The sequence below is a fragment of the Coffea eugenioides genome, chromosome 8, assembly GCF_003713205.1.
Source record: "Coffea eugenioides isolate CCC68of chromosome 8, Ceug_1.0, whole genome shotgun sequence".
Classification (NCBI taxonomy): Eukaryota; Viridiplantae; Streptophyta; class Magnoliopsida; order Gentianales; family Rubiaceae; genus Coffea; species Coffea eugenioides.
Window position 1 is genome coordinate 2612747 of NC_040042.1, and position 22009 is coordinate 2634755.

General features: G+C 36.7%; 1 protein-coding gene across 1 annotated transcript; it reads right to left on the reverse strand.

Moving 5' to 3' along the window:
* Window positions 1-920: 920 nt before the first annotated feature.
* Window positions 921-20420, reverse strand: LOC113781482. The gene is made up of 23 exons (XM_027327427.1): window positions 20045-20420; window positions 18064-19143; window positions 16738-16853; window positions 15256-15464; window positions 14148-14267; window positions 12873-13001; window positions 12661-12786; window positions 11735-11790; window positions 11529-11628; window positions 10620-10737; window positions 10258-10467; window positions 9422-9746; window positions 8052-8145; window positions 5912-6020; window positions 5506-5774; window positions 5282-5406; window positions 4574-4808; window positions 4152-4340; window positions 3778-4061; window positions 2896-3100; window positions 2582-2821; window positions 1946-2031; window positions 921-1368 (listed from the first exon to the last, which is right to left on the reverse strand). Exons 2-23 carry the CDS (start codon window positions 18909-18911, stop codon window positions 1209-1211), a joined length of 4353 nt encoding a protein of 1450 aa, XP_027183228.1. The 5' UTR covers window positions 18912-19143; window positions 20045-20420; the 3' UTR covers window positions 921-1208.
* Window positions 20421-22009: the final 1589 nt, after the last annotated feature.

A 22009-nucleotide genomic window follows, 5' to 3' on the forward strand; every position in this document is an offset into this window, starting at 1 on the left:
GGCTATATGACAGAAGGGTAAGGAGAGCTTTCTTTCCGAAGACGGTAGAGATAAAGAACACTGTGTGTGTTTGAGGAATCCAATAAACAGTACTAGTGCGTTTTGTTTACTGCTGTTGTCTTTGTCTCCTTCCTGGAGTGGTGCCAACGAAAGAAAAAAAAAACAAAGAGGAGTGGAGCTATTAAAGTCAGTCAAAAAGAAAAAGAAAAAAGTACTAATCAATTACGAGAAACTAAAGCATGAGAGATGATGGACATTGAATTGAATAGAAAGGAGACAGACAGCAGCGTGATTTTGAAAGGCGAAGCCACTTTACCCGCTACACTACAAAATCATGGAAATTATTAAGCAGTTGGTGGGGCGTATGCGCGTATGCGTTCACTCTTCAGTCTTCCATCAAATAAAGCAATCGATGTCTAAACTTAAAAACGTGGTGGCCTTGACATTGATTTCATTTCATTGACGAATAAATAAAGGGAAACAGAATTCCTGTGTTTTAAGTTCTATGACTAAAGATGCACACATTCCAATTCTCTGCTTATGCTGTCTTCAAACAAAACTAGAAAATAATGCTTTGCCTTGAATGTCGAATGAACTTTCAGTCAGAAAAGGCATCAAGATTTACTATAGAAGATTCACAGCACCTATTTAATCGAATATATTCAAAAAAAAAATCACCTGAAATAATGCAATCCAAACGGAATTGCATGCAGACGAAATTTATTTTGAGTTAGGACAACATAAAAAATTTATGTAGTTGATTGAGCAGGTCCGATAATGAATAAGATTCAAAAGCAGCTGAATTTAGAAAAGGCGATAAGTGCATCATTCAAGTCTCCCCTAGAAAACTGCACAAGCAATAGTGTCTACTCCAAACAAAATCAGAAGTACACTGAAAAATTTGTTGCACCATTTCAAAATTATATGAACATGTATGTATGATCCGTTGATAAAGAATACCAAAATATATATTATATGTGCATCCAATCTATATTCGATTACCTCCCTCAATGTTGAACCCTCTCTCTCTCTGGACATCTAAATGCTCTTCCAAAACTATTATACTTACAAGTAAACAAAACCTGCACACCTAAACTATTAGAGCTTTACACAAACCTAAACATATATACATGACTAATCTTGAGAAAGACTGCGAACGAACAGCCACACACTTTTTCCTCATAAAAAAAAAGCCCTCCTACAATGCATCAAGACACAGATTCATATGCCCAAAAAGTATCCGGGTCAGGACTGAAGAGAGAAAAATCTTGGATTTCTAGGTTTGCTATGTGCCAATCTACAAATCGAGCCTGAACAACCTTGAATATCAGCAAGATTGTAGGTAAAAGCCACCATTCATCGTCCTCCCTGACATAATGAGATTCAAACGTTAATTAGACCCTTCAAAAATTAGTTACAAGAGTAAAGACAATTCTCGAAAGTCTCCAAATTAAAAGTCTTTAAGCACAATTGTCATTAGCGAGGGATTTATTAGTCCCATCATTTGGCACCCTCAGAAAAGACGAGGGATAAGCCTTTGCTTAACCTCTTAGTCATCTGGAAACTGCTTAGTAGAGCTAACGGTGGTGGAAATAAAAAAACAAAAGAAGAAAAAAAACTAAAATACACAGTTTGTGTTATTGGGAAAAGGCTCATAAGGATATACATGCACAGTAGCTTTGCAATTTCAGAATCCCACTAACTCATGAAACATAAGCCTTTAATTTGTTCAGTATCATGCGTTTCCATTCTCCCCATATTTTATTTTCTTAGCATATCAACTTTCTACATCTATATGGTTCCTTTATTGGTTATTCCTTGCAACTTGCTATTGCAAGGCTGCACTTGAAAGAAATGCCAAAGTCTTTCTTTAAAGTTCTCTTATCCTTCTTGAATACAAAGACGGATAAATCAACCAAGTTTTTCAAGAACTCAATCACCTTACCGTCTGGAATTCCATGCATTAGTATCTGGATGGGGCTTCAAATACGAAACTGCATAATGAATTACGCTACAGATAAATGCAACAGCCTGCATACAACGATATAATGATCAGATCAAACCATATAATATATATAAAAAAGAAAACCAACACAACATATATCTTGTGCCTTTTTAATTGTCTCACTAGGATTCTTAAGCCTCAATTCATATACAAGCAGTTTAATCCCTCGTAATTGTTTGTGTACAACCTGGTTCAAGTACACTCAACACAAGAAGTCCCCCATCAATTTCTCCAATTGTTTATATCAAGATCCAGACATCTTAAAATGATGATATATCGTACACAATAGGTGAAAAAGGTGGCCCTCATGCTTCACCATTTAGGCTGGTAAAAGACAAATAATATGTGGGATCGAACTGAACTTATAACCAAGCACTTTTCTGAAGTTCTTTGGACAAGACTAGTTTGTGGGGTCCTGCAGATTATGTCATTTGGATTCACAAAAAGGTAAATATCTAAGGTTCCCAAATGACCATAGACCACTTATGTAAGCAATCCAGAAACCTTAAAGCAGACCATCATTTACAACAGCATAAGTAGTTGAACTAGACATGCTGCACCTCAAACATCACTTACAATATTTGACAATGAGGACGCATTCCACAATTCGTAGACACGAGCAAGTGAAGCTCTCCTGGCACCTTTACTGAATAAGGCATTCAGACCAGCTGGAAAAGTAGAAAGCAATGATAGGGGTAGGATAAGCAGTACAGAAAGAAAAGCCCCAAGTGACATCCAGTAGAACAGAAGCAATATAAGAAGGGTAACGAAAAGGTCTGCCAAGACCATGATAGAGATCAGCAGCTGAATCGTGTCCTGAAACAGAACAAAAACCCAATTTTTAGATGCCAGATAAAAATTCAACCAGCAAGAATCAAGCTTGCGAGTACCTCTCTGCCAACAGGCCTGGTGTTATGCAACAGAAGAGAAAAAGGAAAAAGATAGTCCCTTTTGAAATCCAGTGATTTCAAGGTAATGTCATTTATAAGACCACCATTCTTTCCAGCAGTAGTCCTTTTGCGCAATAATGAATGACTTGTACTCAGATGGCCATGCTGTGCTTTCCGATGGCTTTTATCTATGGTGGCAAATTTTCTGGTCCAAGAAAAAGACAAATTGAAGAATAAGAGCGTGAAGTCTGAAATAACTTAGTTAACCAATAAAAGGACAAGTGTTATCACGATCCTTGCGATGAAATGTTAAGATTATCATGAGCAAGTACAGCAGTCCTCAATTTCCTGATATATTAGTTTGCTACTCATCTGACAAAGGAAATGCGGTTAAATAATTCATCACTTTCACCTTTAACAATTGATAAACTAAAGAAAAAGATAATGTTCCCAAAGAGCTCAAAAATATGAATATCAATAAACAGATCTTTAAAAGCTGGGAATATGTGCCACTGGCATCTTCTGTGGCGAAGTTTACACATTTATGTTTGTTTATTAGAATGGATGAAAAAGTTTTCCACATCAAGTCCAAAAAGATTTTATAGGATCCTACTCATGTAGCAGGTTAGTACATCCCAATCACCAGACTGCCATTTATCACCATCCAACTTTTCTAACTTGAGTCCACGGAAATAGCTCAAAAGCTTAAAAGTATCAAAACCAGGAAAACAGAATGCATCACCATTCAACTTAAGAGGAGGTAGAACTCAAGAAACTTTAAGTGCCTCTCCCTATGTCTGTCTGTGCATGTGTGTGTGTGTGTGAGAGAGAGAGAGAGAGAAGCATACATTTTTGTCTCTTAGGTGAAGATATGAAGATTACCTTGAGCACTCATCACCACTGTCCAAAATATCAGACTGGTGGACATCATGGAGAGAATAATCACCAACTATGACCCAAATACCCAACTGATAGTACCCACTAGCAGTGGCTTGGAACCATCCTAACTCAATTTTAACACCATGAAAGTCAAGCTGGGGATATGCATGACTTCTGATCCAACTAACAACAGGGACCAGAGTAGAACGGATTGATCCCTGCCTTACTGTTCTCAGCTGGGCATTCAAGCCCGCAACCAAACGGTTCCAGACAGTTGTAGGAACATGCTAAAAAAATACACAATGATTTACATGTTAAGACAAGCATTGCAAATGAAAGTTTTTTTCATATACTAACAAATGCCATTCTGTAAAGACCTGAGCAAGGAGGTTTGTCAATAGTGTGTCACTGTGGAGATTATAGGGTGACATATAGCTCCCATTCCCACCAAAGATAATAGACATAGGAAATCTCTTCTGCATACTCGTTACAATATCCATACGCTTCTCATCTCCACCAAGGAAGAAATCTATATAAGCAATCATCAGGTCTGGCGTTGCTCCAACCTGCATAATAGCAGCCCAGAACATCAGTCTTGGTAAAAATATGTTACTCCATTTGTTTTTTGACCCTTCACAGTATAATTTAGTCTAACAAAGACTTGGGAAGTTAGTGATTTAGACAGGCTTCCTATGCTTCAACTTATTTTCAACTACAAAAAATGAGATCTGAAATAGACTATTCTGATATTCATACATAAAAAAGTCACACTATATTAGTAAAGAAAACAAAGTCAAACCTTCATTCCTTTGTATAATGCTCGTGATCTGCAGGATCGTAGACAAGAATGATCATACTCAGATTTAACGTACTCCTGAAGACGGTGGACTTTATTTCTCCGACGCCATTGTTTCCAGGACCAGGCACAAGGATAAGCAAGAACTGATAATATACTATGCACTGACCCTTCCCACCATTCATATGCAGCAACCAAGTTGATCTCATCAATAAATCTGTTGAAAGCATCTTCATACCTGCCGTTAATCACCATTAGCACATATAACCTTGGAAATTTTGCAACATACATACAATTTTGTTTAAAAAATCTCTCACATTGTCGCTGTATTGGACCAGATAGTTGAAGCTTGAAGCTATGTGAGTCTCAACCAAGTACAATTCATTAGAGAAGAAGTCAAACTTCTGACTCAGAGAAACGGATAAAAGATTGACTTATGTATCTTTGTGAAATAGAGATTCATGAATAAGAAGAAAGACTAACATCTTTCAGGTGTAAAACTCAAAAGATACTAAATAATCATAAATGTAAGAACAGTCTTTTAAAATGACAGAAAAATATGTTCAGCAATCAAAATTGTCTCGTAATCAAAGATGTCAAAAGAATTAATAAATTAAACTCCTACATAAAAGGTTCCAAGATGAACAAGGTTTTTTCTTCTAAACCTTTGCCTACTGTCCAAAAAAATTTAGATTACATGTGAATGCTTACACAATCTCAACAATTGCATTGGGAGGCGAATAGGGAAGATGCCAAGGTTCTCTGAAAGTATTGGGACCCATAAAGTACATCCTGTGGACATGGCTCTGAGTTTCTTCAGCTCTGGTACCTCGGACCTAGATGTTAAGCAAACAAACGACTGTAAATTAAAAATTGCCAATTTTGCAATACTACATAAATGCATCCTAGAACCAAAAAGTTACTGAAGGCCATACCTCAGATAAAGAAAGAAGATAAGGAGAATGATGATGATTTTGGTGCTCAATTGAATTCACATTGACATATGAATATCCTGACCCAATCAATTTGATCCTCAAAGTGCTCAATACTAGAGCTAGGAGGAGTACAAGACACGCCGATAAGAGTGAGAATGGCCAGGGACCTCCAAAAGCATGTATCAGCTCTTCAAAAGGGGTATAGCAGTTGGGCATTCTGTACTTTTCAGATATACATTTGTAGGGACAAGCTGTTTTGGTAACACCCCCTGTAGCAAATCATACCCAAAACGATTTTTTTTTTTTTTGGGCATAGCCAAATGAAGTTAGATCTAACATGTCCAATGATGGAGCAAATAATTGAGAAAAAATTCTAAGAAAATTAAAGCTCATTGCATTACATCACCTCGTACATAGACAAAAAATGCACGACTAGGAAGGCGCTCAAGGGGGCAAGGTTTGCAGAGATTTTCATCAGATCCTTCAACATCTTTGTATGTGCCAACAGGGCATTCCTAAGAATCATTACATTACCAAATGCAAGTAAATTTCCTCTAAATTAAAATTACATTATCATACTCTCAGCAGCAAGTAGTTAAACGTGGATCAATCACAAGCTTTAAAAAAAATGCTTGATACCAGATCTGAAGAGGAACTATTTATGAGACAATGGATTCATTCCAGTCAACCTACTCTTATACAGGAATTCATTCTACTCATATACATGCATGTAAAAGAGAACCAGTAAGGAAGAAAAGGTACATTGTCCCATAACAAAGAAAAAGTTCATAATCACTTGATATTTCCCTTAGCTTGGCATTTATGATAGGCATGCCAAGCAATTCAGCAAAAATTGCAACATTTCAGTAGAAGTTAGTATCCACAAATTGTACTCTTAAATCACATTTTTTCTAATCCTAGCACTCAAAAATGGAGAACATCAGGCAGGAACCAAACTGACAATGTCAAAGATTTCCTGTCTTAAAAAAGAACTCAAACCAGCAGGAAAAAACCACCTTGATTTCCATCAAGAATGGGTCAAGAAATGTGGTGGAACATATTTCTTTCCTTAAATTGTTAAAATGAACCCTTGGAAGTTAAGAGCTCAAAACAAAGAGGAAAATTAGGAAGTCTGACATTCAAAAATGTAGATCTCGTTTAATAGCTTAGGAGGATTTGGTATTTTAACTCATCTCCAAAATCTAGGGCTTTGCTTTCTATCCTCCGAACTCAACCCTTGACCAGATATAATGTGAAAAATGAACACTGTATTTTTTTGCCTAGGATTTAAAAGCGTTGCCAAAACTCTTTTCTAGCTTTGTCATCTGGAGAAATAGACAGCATGAACTTCAAGTTTCACAGCTTGCAAAAACATCCAAATTTTTGCTGTTAGGATGATTGCTCACGGGTTCAAGGTGTAAAGTAACAGATATGTTACCCCATGCAGAGGACAGGGTATCCAGATGCTCAACAATAGTTTTGGTACGAAGGAAGATATCTAAAGATTCCAACTGTGGGTGGACATTTTCTTTGGTCATCTAGTCAGAAATTGTTTTAAAAGGATTTTCAACTCCCTTTACCTGGACTTCGATCATGGAAACATCCATAAAAGGTAAAGGGAATTTCTATTTTTCAAATTGTAAGTTCTTTAACTATGATGCCCACTCTTATTCTCTTCATATAGCTGTCTTGAACAAAAAGTAGAAGATATTGTACTGCCTTAAAAGTTGAATGAACTTTCAGTAAAGATAGCTCCAACATTTATAAGTAATAGTTATGCCCCAAAGATGACCAATTCTTTGGCACAGAATTTATTGATCTCTTTAGTGGATAAGGAAAAATATAGACTAAAACAGAAGCCAAAACTCAGTCAGTAATTTAATTGGTCCTGGTGAAACAACTGACTGCTAAGGTACTACTTCTCAGTCCAAGGGGCAAGCTGAATCAAAAGCAGGATAGTTAGCTACTAGTTCATGTGATTAAATCCAGTTACTAACCAGCTTTGTCTCATAAATCACGCAATAACTCCCTATTATCAGATGTAGGACAACAAGAATTACTGTTGATCTCTAATTGTGGCATAAACACCACAACCTACCCCTAAACCCCCCCCCCCCCCCCCAAAAAAAACAAAAAAAAAATGAAAGAAAAGAAATAGAAAAATGGTGGGATTTTTTTATTAGAATGGGCAATGTGCATAGAGAAAGAGGGTCCAAAAAAGACAATCTATATATTTAGAAAAACATAGATTTTTTCTAAGATGGGTCCACTGTGAACTATGGAGTGTGAAATTTAGATAACAAACATTGCTGAACCAAAAACCAGAAAATTTACTCGAAATAAAGGTTGGGGGGCAGGAGTTAGGAACATTAAGCCTCTCTTGCCTCTCACTGCCCGTTCAGTCTATTTTCTCCATCTACATTAACTAAGAAAAGTTCCAAGTAGTAATTTAGAAAGAATTATGCATGTCATCCATTCAAGTGCAAGATAGTCAAGAAAACTGCAGCTAAACAAAGCAGTGGGAAGACAAAGAAATACAGACATACCGTACAAAATGTACCATACAGACCTGTAGGGCACTTTTTCCCAGTAACAGTGCCCTCCTCTCCACGAAGACCACCTCCATTGCCAGCTCCTCCACTGTTAAAATTTGGACGGCAAGTAATGTGAGTCTAGAGATTAGAAACTCTTTTCTTCTACAAGACTATAAATAATCATCTTTTAGTCATATACCACTGTAATGAAGAATTTCAGAAAAATGTTCATGCATCTCATGTATCCAGCCATAGGACCAGTAATAACTGGAGATTTTTAACACTATCAATGTTAGATGGTCTACAACTGAAACAGGAAGGATTGAGTTTAAAACATCCTGCCATGAATTTATTGCTATACACCCTCATGTCATTGTCACAAATCTCAACAAGAAGTATGATCTTCCACAGACCCATTGCATTGTGTTGAGCCTTTGTGGCAAAACAAAAAAACAGTTGAAAATCATCTTTCTCTTGATATTTAGGATTTGTAGGAGTTCAACAAGGTGACAATACGGCATATGACAACTTTAACTAATCCCAAGGATCATGAAACAACATGCACCATTTTCATCTTATGTTTTAATACGAAACAACATGCATCATGGCTGTCCTAAATAAGTGCCACACTTTTCAACGGAACCAAATAAATGAAATTTATTATTGTCACAATATTTGAGAAGAAAACTAATGGGAACTCTTTGTGGACTTTCATCATGAATATCCTATGTAGCAAAAATAATTGCAGATAACTTGTAAAATGGGATGGACAAGTAGACAAGAAAGATTGGATTAGTAAGAGTGAGAATTGACTTTAACCTATGAAAAGAAGAAATTAGTTGAGGGAATGAAGAAAGAGCTTGAAAAAAGAGACCCAGGAAAATGGAAACAAAAATTAAAATGCAAAGGGAATTCAAGGGTCTTGACATGTATGCATGCTGTCACTGGAGAAAAGAACACAAGTAAGAATTTAAAAAACATGAATATAAAACAATACGGAGGTTGCAGACAATAAATATGCAGACTAGTACCATTTTCATGACAGTTATAGCCACAATAGCATGTTTTATAATTTTCAAATTCAAAACATCTGGATTTACACTTAACTGTGCTTATGGATCTTTTTTTTCCCTTAAGGGCGGGGCGGGGGGGGGGGGGGGGGTTGAACCCACAGCCTCTAAATTCCTGGAGCCTCAACCTTAGCCACTAGACCAAGGCCTCCTCAGCTTGCACTTCTGAATCTTTGGTTGCATGGCAGGAAAAAAATACATGTGGATTGTCCTGCTACTTTAATTTGGGACAAACATGAAATAGAAACTGACTATATCTTAAAAAAAATGAGCATGATCCATAAAAAGTTATAGATCAGATATTAAACATACCTGTTGCTGATAGTACCATTTACAGTTGCTAGTGGGATGTATTCATTGCCTACATCTATATTTGACCAGTGAAAATGGATTCTTCCACCTCCACCACCGCCACCGCCGAGAGGTCCACCATGGCCTCCAACAACAGATAAAGAGGAGTTCAAATAAAGGGCAAGTGATTGCAAAAACAGAAGAATTGTCCCACCAGAACCTCCACCAAGTCCTCCAATCAAACTGCCATTACTGTTTGTTGCTGCTTTACGACAGCATTCACCATCGGACCTCACAGATCCACGAATATCAAGCCTTAGGAGTGGCCACTGGTTAGATCCCATTACTAGCAAAGACAAAAGATTGAACACCAAGAACTGGTAAGGTAACTTGTTAAAAATAACAAGGATCAGAAAAACTTGGGTAGATCACTATTTTCTAGGCTACTAATTTGTGTTCAGGGAATTCTATATCGATATTACATAATCAGTACTTTAGACATTTCTGCCAAGTAGAAATGCAGAACCTTTTTCTTTTGTTTTGGAAGTGAAATAAAGTTATGCACTCTTTCAAGTTAAAGCTGGACCCTTAGCAGCAGATTATCCAACTTTCCTTCAATCTGTCAAGCCTATAAAATCACCATATGCTTCAAATAGCTTCTTTCTCTCAAGTAGATTCCTTTCCCAATTTCAATATCAAGATAAGAAATGTTATGCAGTCATGTCCTTCCTAGATGAATGATTATATTTTAGATGCTTTAAACTTAAAAAAGCAACTAACAGCACCTTCAAAGAAAAAACAACAATTTTCAAATAAGCAAAATAAAATAAGAACAATAATTTACTCAAACTGGTTACCAATCATCCCCCCTCCAGAGATATTTCCACATGACAGGTTTGGAACCTCAGAACCACTTCCTAATTCACAAGGAAGATCTGCTCTACCATATCTCTGGCCACCTTTACTGAGGATCCCGTTATAAAATCCAGAGCCCCCTCTTCCTCCATGTCCAGCACCACCACCAGCCCCATGTGAGTAGTTTCCCTGACCAACACCACTACTGCAACCTGTATAGCTCAAAATCAGATAAGAATCTTCTACGCATAATCCTTTTGTTAAAGCATGGATTCTGATTTGATTAATGATGTCCAAAGAAACCAAACAAAGCAAATGTGAAAGCATTGTAAACAGAACAGAGATTATGCACAAACAATATTACCAAACTCTGATGCAGTTATCATGCCAATACTGTCCACAATGACAGTTCTTGCCCTGTGGATGTGAATAATGCTCCCCATAATTACACCACTCACAAGAATGTCTTCAACACGACAAATCTACCAGAAGTGCACACAAGAGAGAATTAGTCTAAAAAACAGCAAGGAATTGTGTGAAAATATTTTTCAGCCCAAGAAAAGAGGATTTACATCAGCAACGTAAAGAAAACCACAAATAGAGAAACTTGTGGATAATTTAATTATGGTTAAGGAGATGAATGGACTACATAGATTATCAGAGAGACAAGTTTATGCAAAGGGAATCACAACTGATTCCTCCTTAAACTCTCCCACAGGATAAAAGGTAAACCTTAAAATTGTTTTCTCTCTTCTCTTGGACAAAAGGTAAACCCTAAAATTGTTTTCTCTCTTCTCTCCTGTTTTATTCTTTACACGCTTACGACTGACAAACTATGAACCACAATATCAATCTTGTGAAGCGTCTTCGTAAATGAACCACGTACTAAGAAGCTACACGTAAGTACCGATTCATCTTCAAGTTAATTTAGAGGGAGAAGACAACACATAACCCATACTAGATATGAATAATAGAATTGTTGTCAAGAGGTAAAATTAAGGCCAAATCTGTTCATGTTTCTGGTCAACTTCATAAGTCTAGCTTTGGATCCAAATTTCCCCACCCACAGGATAACTTGTCGCACTACAAAAGGGTATACCTTCATTTTATACTGACATTGTTCCGATACCCCAGCATAGACTAACCAGATGTGAATAAGCTACAAAGACATACAACCTTCGACTCTATATATTGAAAAAGAAAAAAAAAACTCAACTTGCTTAGCATATTGCGAAAGGAAGAGGAAAAATAACACCAAAGAAAGAACACTTACTTGCAGTGAGAAGCTCAATGTATAATTAACATGACAATCATCTGGAGGGGTAATCAAATCCAGTGGGCAGTCAGAGCTCTCACAAAGAGATTTTGTTACCCTATTTGAAGGGTTAGATAGCTTATATCAAACTTGTAAACCAGCAAGAAATTGAAATCACTGAAACACCTTTGAGCTTCAAAAATGAACACCGAGTGTTTACTTACATGCTTCTACTGCTACCATTGTCCAGTGGAGCTTGAAGCAAAGATCCTGGGCCAACCTGAAAGAAATACGTCATCTTGTTGGGTAAACATACAGAATCAACAGTTGTGTATCCAAGAAACAGCTCACAATAGTGAAAACAAAAATGAATTTAAACTTGGTTACATAATTTTAACATTCAAACTATTTGGCATGAAAGGAGAATGAACGTAACTGAACCAATTTAATTAGCAGAAAACAAAATTGGAGAATGACGACAAAACACCAAGGACTTGGTCCTTTTCACAACAAGTGAGAGCACCACCTCTCATTAGCAAAGAATCAGAATTTGTTACTCACATATAAACACCCTTCCTAGAAGTATTCTAAGCAATTATTGAGAAGGTAAGACAATATAAGACTGTATCAAAATTATAATTCTTTAAAGAAGGTGAGAATTATATTGTAAAATGACTGGCTGATGTATTGATTGGCGGCAGGAGCAGCCAAAATCCCTTTCCCTGCGGCCAATCAACAACAATAAGATAGTGTTAGTTAATCTAGTGTCCCTTATTCTTAAGAATTAAACATTTCGAATAATTTGCTGTCACTATCGAATTCCCCCTTCATGCGACACATCTTGTTAAATCTCACTAACAGCAGCCTATTCTGATTCTATATCCAAATGGTAGCCAAGCAAACCGTGCATTAGGAACTATGAGCAAAATTACAGCTGAAGTAGAGCTTTGCCACCACAGTTTTCTCTGTGGCCACAACATATTAAGATTTGTTTGCATTTTCAATACATTCACATTCAAGTGAACCTCTGGACAACTCAAGCTTTACTGGCAAAACAGATACTCACCCTAAAACTCAGTAAAGACTTTTGCTACACATCCAACATTCAGATATTTGAAGTAAATCAGCAAATTTTGGTCTAGGTTCTTACCGTAATGTTATAAAATAGGGACAAGGAAACTCGTTGGCCTTTGATTGCATCCCCATCACCAGTCAATTCAAGAAGTCCCTGCCCATAGAGAGCCAAATTTGCATTTGAACTGATGATAGAGTTGCCCTGAAACAAAGGAGATCAGTGCCTCTGAATATAAGCGGAAACTATATTTCCCTGATGTCTATGTGCAGCACACTTGGATAAGCTACCTTCAGAACTGCAAGATTCCGGACCTCAAGGACAGAAGTGGTAACAACTGTATTTCCACAACCGTCAACTTCAATTTTGGAGTTCAACATGAGCAACATTTTAACAGCAACTCTGAGTGCACCATACACCTGCAATAGATTACCATATCAATGAACATATTACGAACAGTACATGGATTTTACTAGCATCATTCTGTCTCAAGGCCAAAAGAACAGCACCTCACATAAGTATTTTACAACTTCATATGTCTTTTACTCTCACAGGGCAACAAAAAAGCATCGAAGTTGAGAGAGATGAAATAATGATATATTTGCACAGAACAAAATTTTATCAAAATTTGGATACTATCCATAGGATTGGACCTCCACCTAGTGCACATATAGACCAAATATTACAGAATTTCAGTTCCGGTAGATTTTCTTCTAAAGGTCAACCATTATAAGTGAGCATACAAGGTCATGCTGCAGATCTGACATGGAAACTTAGATGTGCTTGGTCCAAACCCCTGAAGATAATCAGCTTCCAAACTCTACAAAATCATATCTTACAATACCAGGAGTCAGTTTCAAGAAACAGGCAACATCCAGTGCCTTCCTAGTTGTGAACTAAATTATGCACTGTTTATAAATAGTCCAGGGATTCTCCAAGTTAAAATCAACGCTGCAGGGTGGAATGAATCCATCCTTTTAGATGTCTACAGTGACATATGTCATGCTAGAAGAGAAAATTCTTTACAACATTACCATCAATTGGCAATTGCTGCAAGCTCTGGTGCTCAAGGTCCAGAAATTCTTGTAGACATGCAGACTTTTTTCTTTTTCTTATAATACGTTCTCAACATTTGCAGTCATTTCAATACATAATTAGGTCAAATCCAGTAATAAAGTGATTTGCAAAGGTGAAGATTATTCAGCACTTATAAAAGAAATTCCTAGCAACTTACTAAGTGAAAAATCTGTAGTTCCAATAAAAGACATAAAAGTAAGACTAATCCTCTAATGCTCTTTTGAGTTCATAATTCTGAATATGTAAGTCTATCTTAACATGCTTGCACAAACATTGGCTATCTCCTAACTCAGCAAGCATAAAATAAGTATGCACCTCAGAGGCCCAAGCATGGCATATATTTCTCTCTTTCTTTTTACATAAACCGTTATCTTCGATCAAGTTCAGAAATGAAGCAACACTCTTAGCTATGTTTAGCGTCACAATAAACTAACAATACCAGCTTGTGTATATTAAGTGCAGCAACTGACACAAGTGAACTTTTTTACCTTTATCACAGAAAAACTCATCAGTAGTTCCTCGGCTACAAGCTCAAATTCAGAGACTGGATAATCAGACAACCCAAAACTGATGCTGCTTCCATAAAGTAGGCTAATTTGGCCTCTAACCTTCATAAAGAGCAGATGTTAAAACAAAAGATGAGCAGATGTCAAAAAGTTAATCCATGAGTCTGTTAAACACTTAACATAATTAAGAGTATTTCAGATGTAGACAGTCTATCCCCACAGGTCAGCATCCTTGCTAGTTTCTAAGTCATTTCAGAGCCCAAAAGTCTAGAACTATGTAGATTTGGATCGCTATTTTTTGACCATGCAAGAAAATAGTAGGAATGATTTTTCCCTCCCCCATAGTAAAATCTTGATATTTGTTAACTCTTTTGCAACAAATTCTGGTGTACATTGTACATCAAATATCACTAGGTGAACATTGATATTGCATTCTGTAAGTTCACAAAACAGGTAAACTAAACATGTTGCCTTCATTAACATATCCAGTGGTGAAAGCATGTCAACTAATGAATAATTAGTAAACCAATTAATCCCAGCCGACATCCTGTATAAGACTACTATAGAAACTCACTAAGAAGCTCAAGAGCAAAGAAATAATCCAAAAGAGAAGAGCTGACCAAAAGACAATGACCCTGGTTAAGATGTGAAAATTACCACAAAAATATCAACCCATCAACAAGGAGTCTTTTAAAAAATGGTCTCAATTCAGTCCTCTTTAATTTCAAGTTCCTTGGTGTAGCAGAAATTCCCACCAGTACAGACTTCATTCCAGGTCTCATTAAATTCCAACATCAAGTTCCAAAAGAAGAATGATGGCAATAGATATAAAAGTGTTAAAACTTTCTGATCCAACGTATAAAAAGGTAAGACATTTTTTATGAGCAATAATTCAGATCAGGGTGAGTGTGTGTGTGTGTGTGTGTGTGTGAGAGAGAGAGAGAGAGAGAGAGATTTGCATAAATGTCCCTCACACAAAAAGATCTATATCACAGTCATGTAGCGGACACGAAGGAATGAAATTATGACTGGAAGATATATGGAGACATTCATTTATTTTATTGTAAAGGAATATGATTTAAAGAAACACCTGAACTCTTGTCCAGAGCAAAGGCACCAAAACTTTGGCATTGTTTTCCACATAAACATTTGTCCAGAGAGGACTAGTAGAGAAATCCAACAAAGGAGTCTCTGTTTCGGTAGTAATATTGTCATTACTAACTCGCAGACTCAGTACAGATGCATCAAAATAAGTACCCGCTGCTCCAGCATTCAGTTGGCATCCACTACTGAAACCACCTGCCAGCGAACCCAGATCATGTAACTTAAGCTAATTCTGAATGCAGAGATAAAACACTGGAGGAAAAGGGAATCCACAAAGCAATACATATTTTCTTTTACAGACATACCGGGAGAAGCAATGATAGCTATTGGAATTTCCAAAGGATTTAACAAGGAATTTCCATTGGAGTTCTATTTGTTTCAATGTGATGGCAAGACATAAAGCATTCCTCATAATTGTGTCAGACAAACATTTCATCTTCTGGTCTGATGGGTCATTTCATCTTAATCATAATTGTTGGGGTTCAGTAGCAGAATCCAATTAGTCTACAATTTCTTAGTATTGCTTTATATTCCGTATTACAAACTGACAAAAATCACAAAAAGATGTATTAGTCTGGCAAGACGATTCATAATTACTAGAAGTCACCTTCAGTTGTCGCCCTTAATTAATCCAAGCAGCCAGTTACCCTCAACAACAACTTAACAGCAATTCTATATCTACCCAAGGTTCAGCACTTTAAAATTAACTTCCATAACTTCCATTTAAAACTAACCACTTTATCATGGGAATTGAATAATCAGAAATTTTTATGGGCAATTCTACCAGTGATCTTAATTAATTATTTGCAACAGTGGACGATGAATGCAAAATCGTAGAAAATCATTTCAACATGTACGTGTCAAAAGCTCGAATTTCCTTGAGAAGGAAAAAAGATATACTTGACTAAATCAAAGTACTGGGAGGATACATTTATAGGATTTCCTATTTAGAAATAAAAAAATAAAGTGCTCCTGGTTAATGGCCAATTCTAATCCTGTTCGTTCTTAACCTTTGTGCTAGAACCCAGCCTTTTTTTAAAGCATGAAGCTTTCAATTTACATGGGCATATCTTTGAGAGAAGATTTATACGTTGGTGTTGGTCTGTATGTACGTGGATTTCTACAGGTGTGCTGGCTTGTGTTATCCATCGCTGTCTGTGTGTGTCATGGCATATCAGCTTTTACAGAAGTATCACCGAGAAGCTTATTAGTATGATTCACTAGAAGCAGATACCAAGAATATCAAACCAATAAAGCTAAATGGTCCTATTTAATCATCCGATCGATACGCAACAAAATAGAAAGTCTTTAAGTTCCTATCAAACAGATATACATACATATATATATATATATATATCAAACCCACTATTCCAAAAAGCGTCACTGTTGATTGAAGTGAGAGTCCAATAGAAGAAGGAACCAACGATTTTACTAGAAAGAACTAGATTCAGCTGAAACCAATACATACCATGCACGGTGACTTTTACATCTTCTTGTTTGCTGTAACAATTCAGAGAAATCCTTCCTCCTCCCCCACCACCCCATCCTCTACCACCAGCTGCACTGATGATACCAAATCCCTTCCTGCATACAAAAACTCATGCAACAGTTACGAGAGGCATGAAATTGGAAACAAAAAATTCATCTGATTGCTGCTTGCGGAACTATTGTATATATCTATGTAGTTATAACACTATAATTAACTGACAAAAGGTCTGTTCATGGAGGTTGTTGTAGTTTTCATTTTAATGTTTGCATTCAACTGTAGTCACATTTTCGAGTAAAATTTACTGAAATTAGACAGAGTAGGGACAAGAAGAAAATTAGAAGATTACTGTTGAAAAAATACTCTTTTGCCACATTTTGTTGTATATACAGTCCACCTTGTCCAGAAGTCTTACAGTATGTTATTGTCTGATATCTTCCTACTGGAGCTCCTACCTTCTGCCTCTTGTATTCATTATCCTAATTGATATGACACAACTTTTCTTCTGACTGCTACTTTTGCCATTAAGCAGTTATATTTGTTCTTGCTTTTTCACATGACAACTTTACCATCTCCTAAAAATAAACCAGTTCACAAGTACTACTGGTTCATAAATGCCACATTAAGTGTTGGTTCTTAAGGACGATAATTTGTCCTGTATGTGATATGCTTTCCTTTGATGCATAAGAAACCTAATCAGCACCCATAAAACAACTAACATATTTAGGAAAGAAGACAAAGTACATGACAAAGAAGCAGACTGTGTAAAAGGTGATCTAGTTTCTTTAAAAATTACTTGTGAACAGAGTTGCCACAAATGTCACTCTGGAACCATAGCATATGACTTCCATGAGATTCAAACTACTAGACCAATAGTTCTAAGCAACATAGAAAACAAGATCTTTTACCTTAACTTCATTTACATCAATCACCTTCTGAATCCAGAGAAGAAGAAGAAGAAGACGAAAGGAAAAAAAAATCTTTTTTTTGGTGTTTGTTGTGGGGGGGGGAGGGGGGGAGCCTTGCATGGAAATCACAGATTGAACAGTTTTTGTCATTCAGGATTATAACATAATGCTCAAATTGAATTCATTGAGCTATTTCATTTGCACAAAAAGTAGTGGATATGATATGGTGTTTGTTACACCCATAGGCCTGCCTTTACTTTCATGCTGGGAAGTCCTTATATTCTTTTGTTAGCAGACAGCTTGACAGCAACAATTGATTTACCAGCATTCTGGAAAAACTAAAAAGAAGAACGAAAAAGAAACAGCGACATTGAAGTAGTCAAATCAGAAAGTGACTCACAGCTTCTTTGCACGAATAAATATGCTACCACCAGATCCTCCTCCCCCCTCTAGTCCTCCATCCCCACCTTCTGCAGTTACAGATCCATTTATAGACAAAACATCCTTAACATGAAGTAAAATTCGTCCTCCACCCTTTCCTCCAAACTTATGTTGGTCAGACATGCTGCCGCCTTTACTCCCATAACACCATGGTTTGGACAGACTAGACCAACAGTAAACATCACCACCCCAAAAACTTGTCTCATTAGATTTCAGACAGGATGCGCCGCGGCCACCATGGCCTCCACCGGCTCCGTCATTGCCAACTGGTGTCCCACTGGTCTGAGAAGGCGGTGACCCAGCCAACGCTGTCGTATTTATAGAAGATTCAGCCCCCAGAGTCAGATTGCCAGCAGCAAAGACAACAGAACCAGCAATTATGGCCGCATTATTTCCCACTTTAATATTGCCAGATAAATTGAAATGTATAATGCAGCCTTCAACAGGGCAAGCAATTGAAACGCTAGGAAGTATCTCCAAGTTTCCAGTGCCGAAAACATGAATATCAGAATTCACAAAAAGGTTTGAATTCAACAAGCAAGTGGTATCAAATGATCCAACACCCTCTAGGTCCTCACAAGATAAAAAATCATTTTTCAGGGACGTGTATCTCGGTTGTAGAAGGCCAAACGCATAATTCTTTTTGGACCTATTACCTAAAACTGGCCAAGACTGAGGATCCAACGTCTTTCCTAAGTCAGCTGGCTGAGTTATATATTGCCCCAAACAGAAAGATAGCACACTAATCAGAAGATGTCCAGACAAAACACACCAGGAAAGCAAAGATTGAGTGTGCACAGGACACATCACAGCTGACTAAGAAAGCAAAATGTATCACTTCCAATACATGAATGAAAATGCTCAAATCCCAGTCTACTGTTCAGCTTGGTAAAATCTGTAAAATCTAAGCAAAACCAAAATATTGCTTTAGATTATCTTCAGCGGTCATATAGCCCCTTATGTATCAGAGATAGACCATTCATCATCAAGACTGTTCCACGAAGTCCCAGTCCGGGAAGCCAATTACATTCAACATATCCTGCAAATTAGAACCTTTTCTTGAGTATTATTTTTACAAAAAGAGATCAATCATATAGAAAATTCCTAAACATAGAAGATACACAAAGTTTGGCCATGTTGGAAGCTATTCAAATAAGCTGTAATCCCGATGCTACATTTGCATTGTTAACCCAAAAAAAAGAAAAGACATAAGAAAGAGTAGTTAATGAAAAGTTGGGACCGTCCCCCATTCCCCCAACCCCAACCACCCCCCCCCCCCCCCAAAAAAAAAAAAGAGAAAACGTGGCAGGGGTGAAGGGACAATCTTGGAGCCAAACTCATGCCGACAGAGCAAAAGTATGCATTTGAGTGAATAAACATATATAATTGGATATCTGTATCTTTTATCTACAATTTGTTTTCTACATGTTACTAAGATAATTGATAGAAGAACCACAAATTTTCTCTTTTTTTCCTTACTTCCCTGGTAGTCCAGAAAATTCTAACCAAAAAAAATAGAAGGAAAAAAATACTTATTCATCGATTCCTAATTAGACAACGAAAACGCTAAAAATCAAGACTCATAAGAATTGAATTTGAGAAGCGGCGAAAGGCAGGGTACAAAAACACAAACATCAGAAACAACCAATAAAAGAAGCACACAAGACAAAACCCGAGAGAACTTCACTAACATGTAAATGAAGAATCGATTCCGCATTGGCGATCACGCCGGTAAATCATTTCTTCAAGTAATGCAGATCAAAAAACACAAAATTTACTCAACAAATAAACATTATATCCAAAAAAAATCAAATACAGGTATGCATATTTATACGCATGTACGTATATACAACATCAAATTCCTCATTTTCAAACTAAATTTCACCTAAACATGAACTAAATTCCCATACTAACCACAAAGTTAGTGAATTTTCACTTACCAGGAGAGAACGGAGAATTCTGGAGCGTTCAATAAAATTGACTCTTTCGTCTTCCTCTCTTTGCGTATACTTGTATATTTACACCTCTCTTCCTTCATCAATGAATTTCTCGGCGTTTCTTATATTTTTTTTTCAAAAAACCAAAAAAAAAAAAAGGAGCGCGACTGAGTGACGTATTGGATAGTGATGGTGACTGGACGGAAGCTTTTCCCCTTTTTCCTTTACATTACTTTATGGTTTTGGATTAGATTGAAAGGAATTCAAACGGAGAGAATGGAGAGTGATGAAAAAAAGAGGAGTAGAGCAAGGAGGCTCTAGTGCGTGAGTGTGTGTAAGGAGAATGATGAAGAAGACGCAGCGAAGAAAGCAGAGCAGACTGAAGAAGACTGAAGAAGAAGGAGAGAAAGAAGAGAACAAAAAAGGAAGGCAGCAGAGAAAAGAGTCATAAAAGAGTCCAACTCACTCAGGACTCAACACAGTGCTGTGCTGGACGTGGACAGACTCCGTTTTAGATCCACTGTGTCCAGTGACTTTCCTCACTTTCGTGTCCCTCCTCTCTCGCTTTCCCGTACATAATTCTCCTCCTTTTTTGGGTAAACTTCTGATATGCCATTGGTTTCTGATTTTGTTGTCTTTTTTGGGATTTGTTGGGATTTTTTTTTCTTTTTCTTTTCTTGAACCTTCGGTAGAAAAGGTCCCGTTTAGATTATTATTTTTTAGAGTTTTCATACAAAAATATATAATGTAGCGCTTCGATATATACGAAATAAAAATGTGATGCCCTCACGAAAGTAGTCTAGCGGTAAGTAAGCTCTTAAAGATTTTTTATGGGCTTAAATTTGAATCTTACCCTAAACTTGAATCTCAGTGACTCGCCTAGGATCGCTGCGTGGAGCCGCGGCGCACTACTACTCTGGTTTGATGTGCCGGTTCTACAATTCAAATATAGCCTGAGGTGTTTTCTTTTTCAAAATTTATGATGTTTGGTTTCCAATGTCTAAATAAGGAGAATATATTGTTTATTATTAGTTAATAGTTACTTACGGATGTCTTTAGAGGTTTTGGGATGATGTAATCCCATCATTTAGTTGGGGCAATGAGGATTTTCCTGTTTTGGGGTGATGGCAAGTTGCTTTCAAAACATAAATGACAAGAAACATTTCTTTTTTTTAGTGTATAAAGATTCAATAAGGGAATTAGCTGCACTGAAGAAAAACACGACCGCTACATGGTACGCAATTTACCTGCGAAATATCTTTTACAGTGTCAATTTTGCAATAAGTACGCGTATGTACCATAATTTAGACTGTTGTTTGGTTTATGAGGACCTTTGACTCTATTTTGGCTTTTTACTACTAAAATATCTTCACTCATTTGCAATGCTAAATCCAATTAAAAAAATTGTGTCGTGACATGATATACTAAAATATCTTTGTTTGGATTGCATTTTTCTAGACTTTTCGTAGAAAATTACTGTAACAATTTAATATATGTAAAGTTTAAAAGTGATTGAAAAATGTGTTCTCCGAAAATGCGTAGCAATTTTTCTTTGGAAAGAGGCAATCTAAACACAATGGCACAATCTGATCGACTGACTATTGGGTTTGTCTGATGAGTGCTTAGTGGATAGGATACTCTTTTAAAAAAAGTCTGAGATGTAAATCGAGAAAGTGCTTAAATTCAAAAGGAGCCATAAGTATAAGGATTAATCTTCTCAACACGTGGGATGAATGATAGTTATATAAAATTTGAATTTGAAATTTAAGTTTTGCACATATATTATGAGTTTATCAGTGATAATATATTTACTGTCAGTGTATATAATATTTACTTTAAGTTTAAGTATAATCGCATGCATCCAAATAATAAATTACCTATGCTACATACAAGTGTTCAATGGAGATCCAATAGTAAACAAACAAACAAAAAAAAATCCTTGATTATTTTACTGAATAACAAGATATA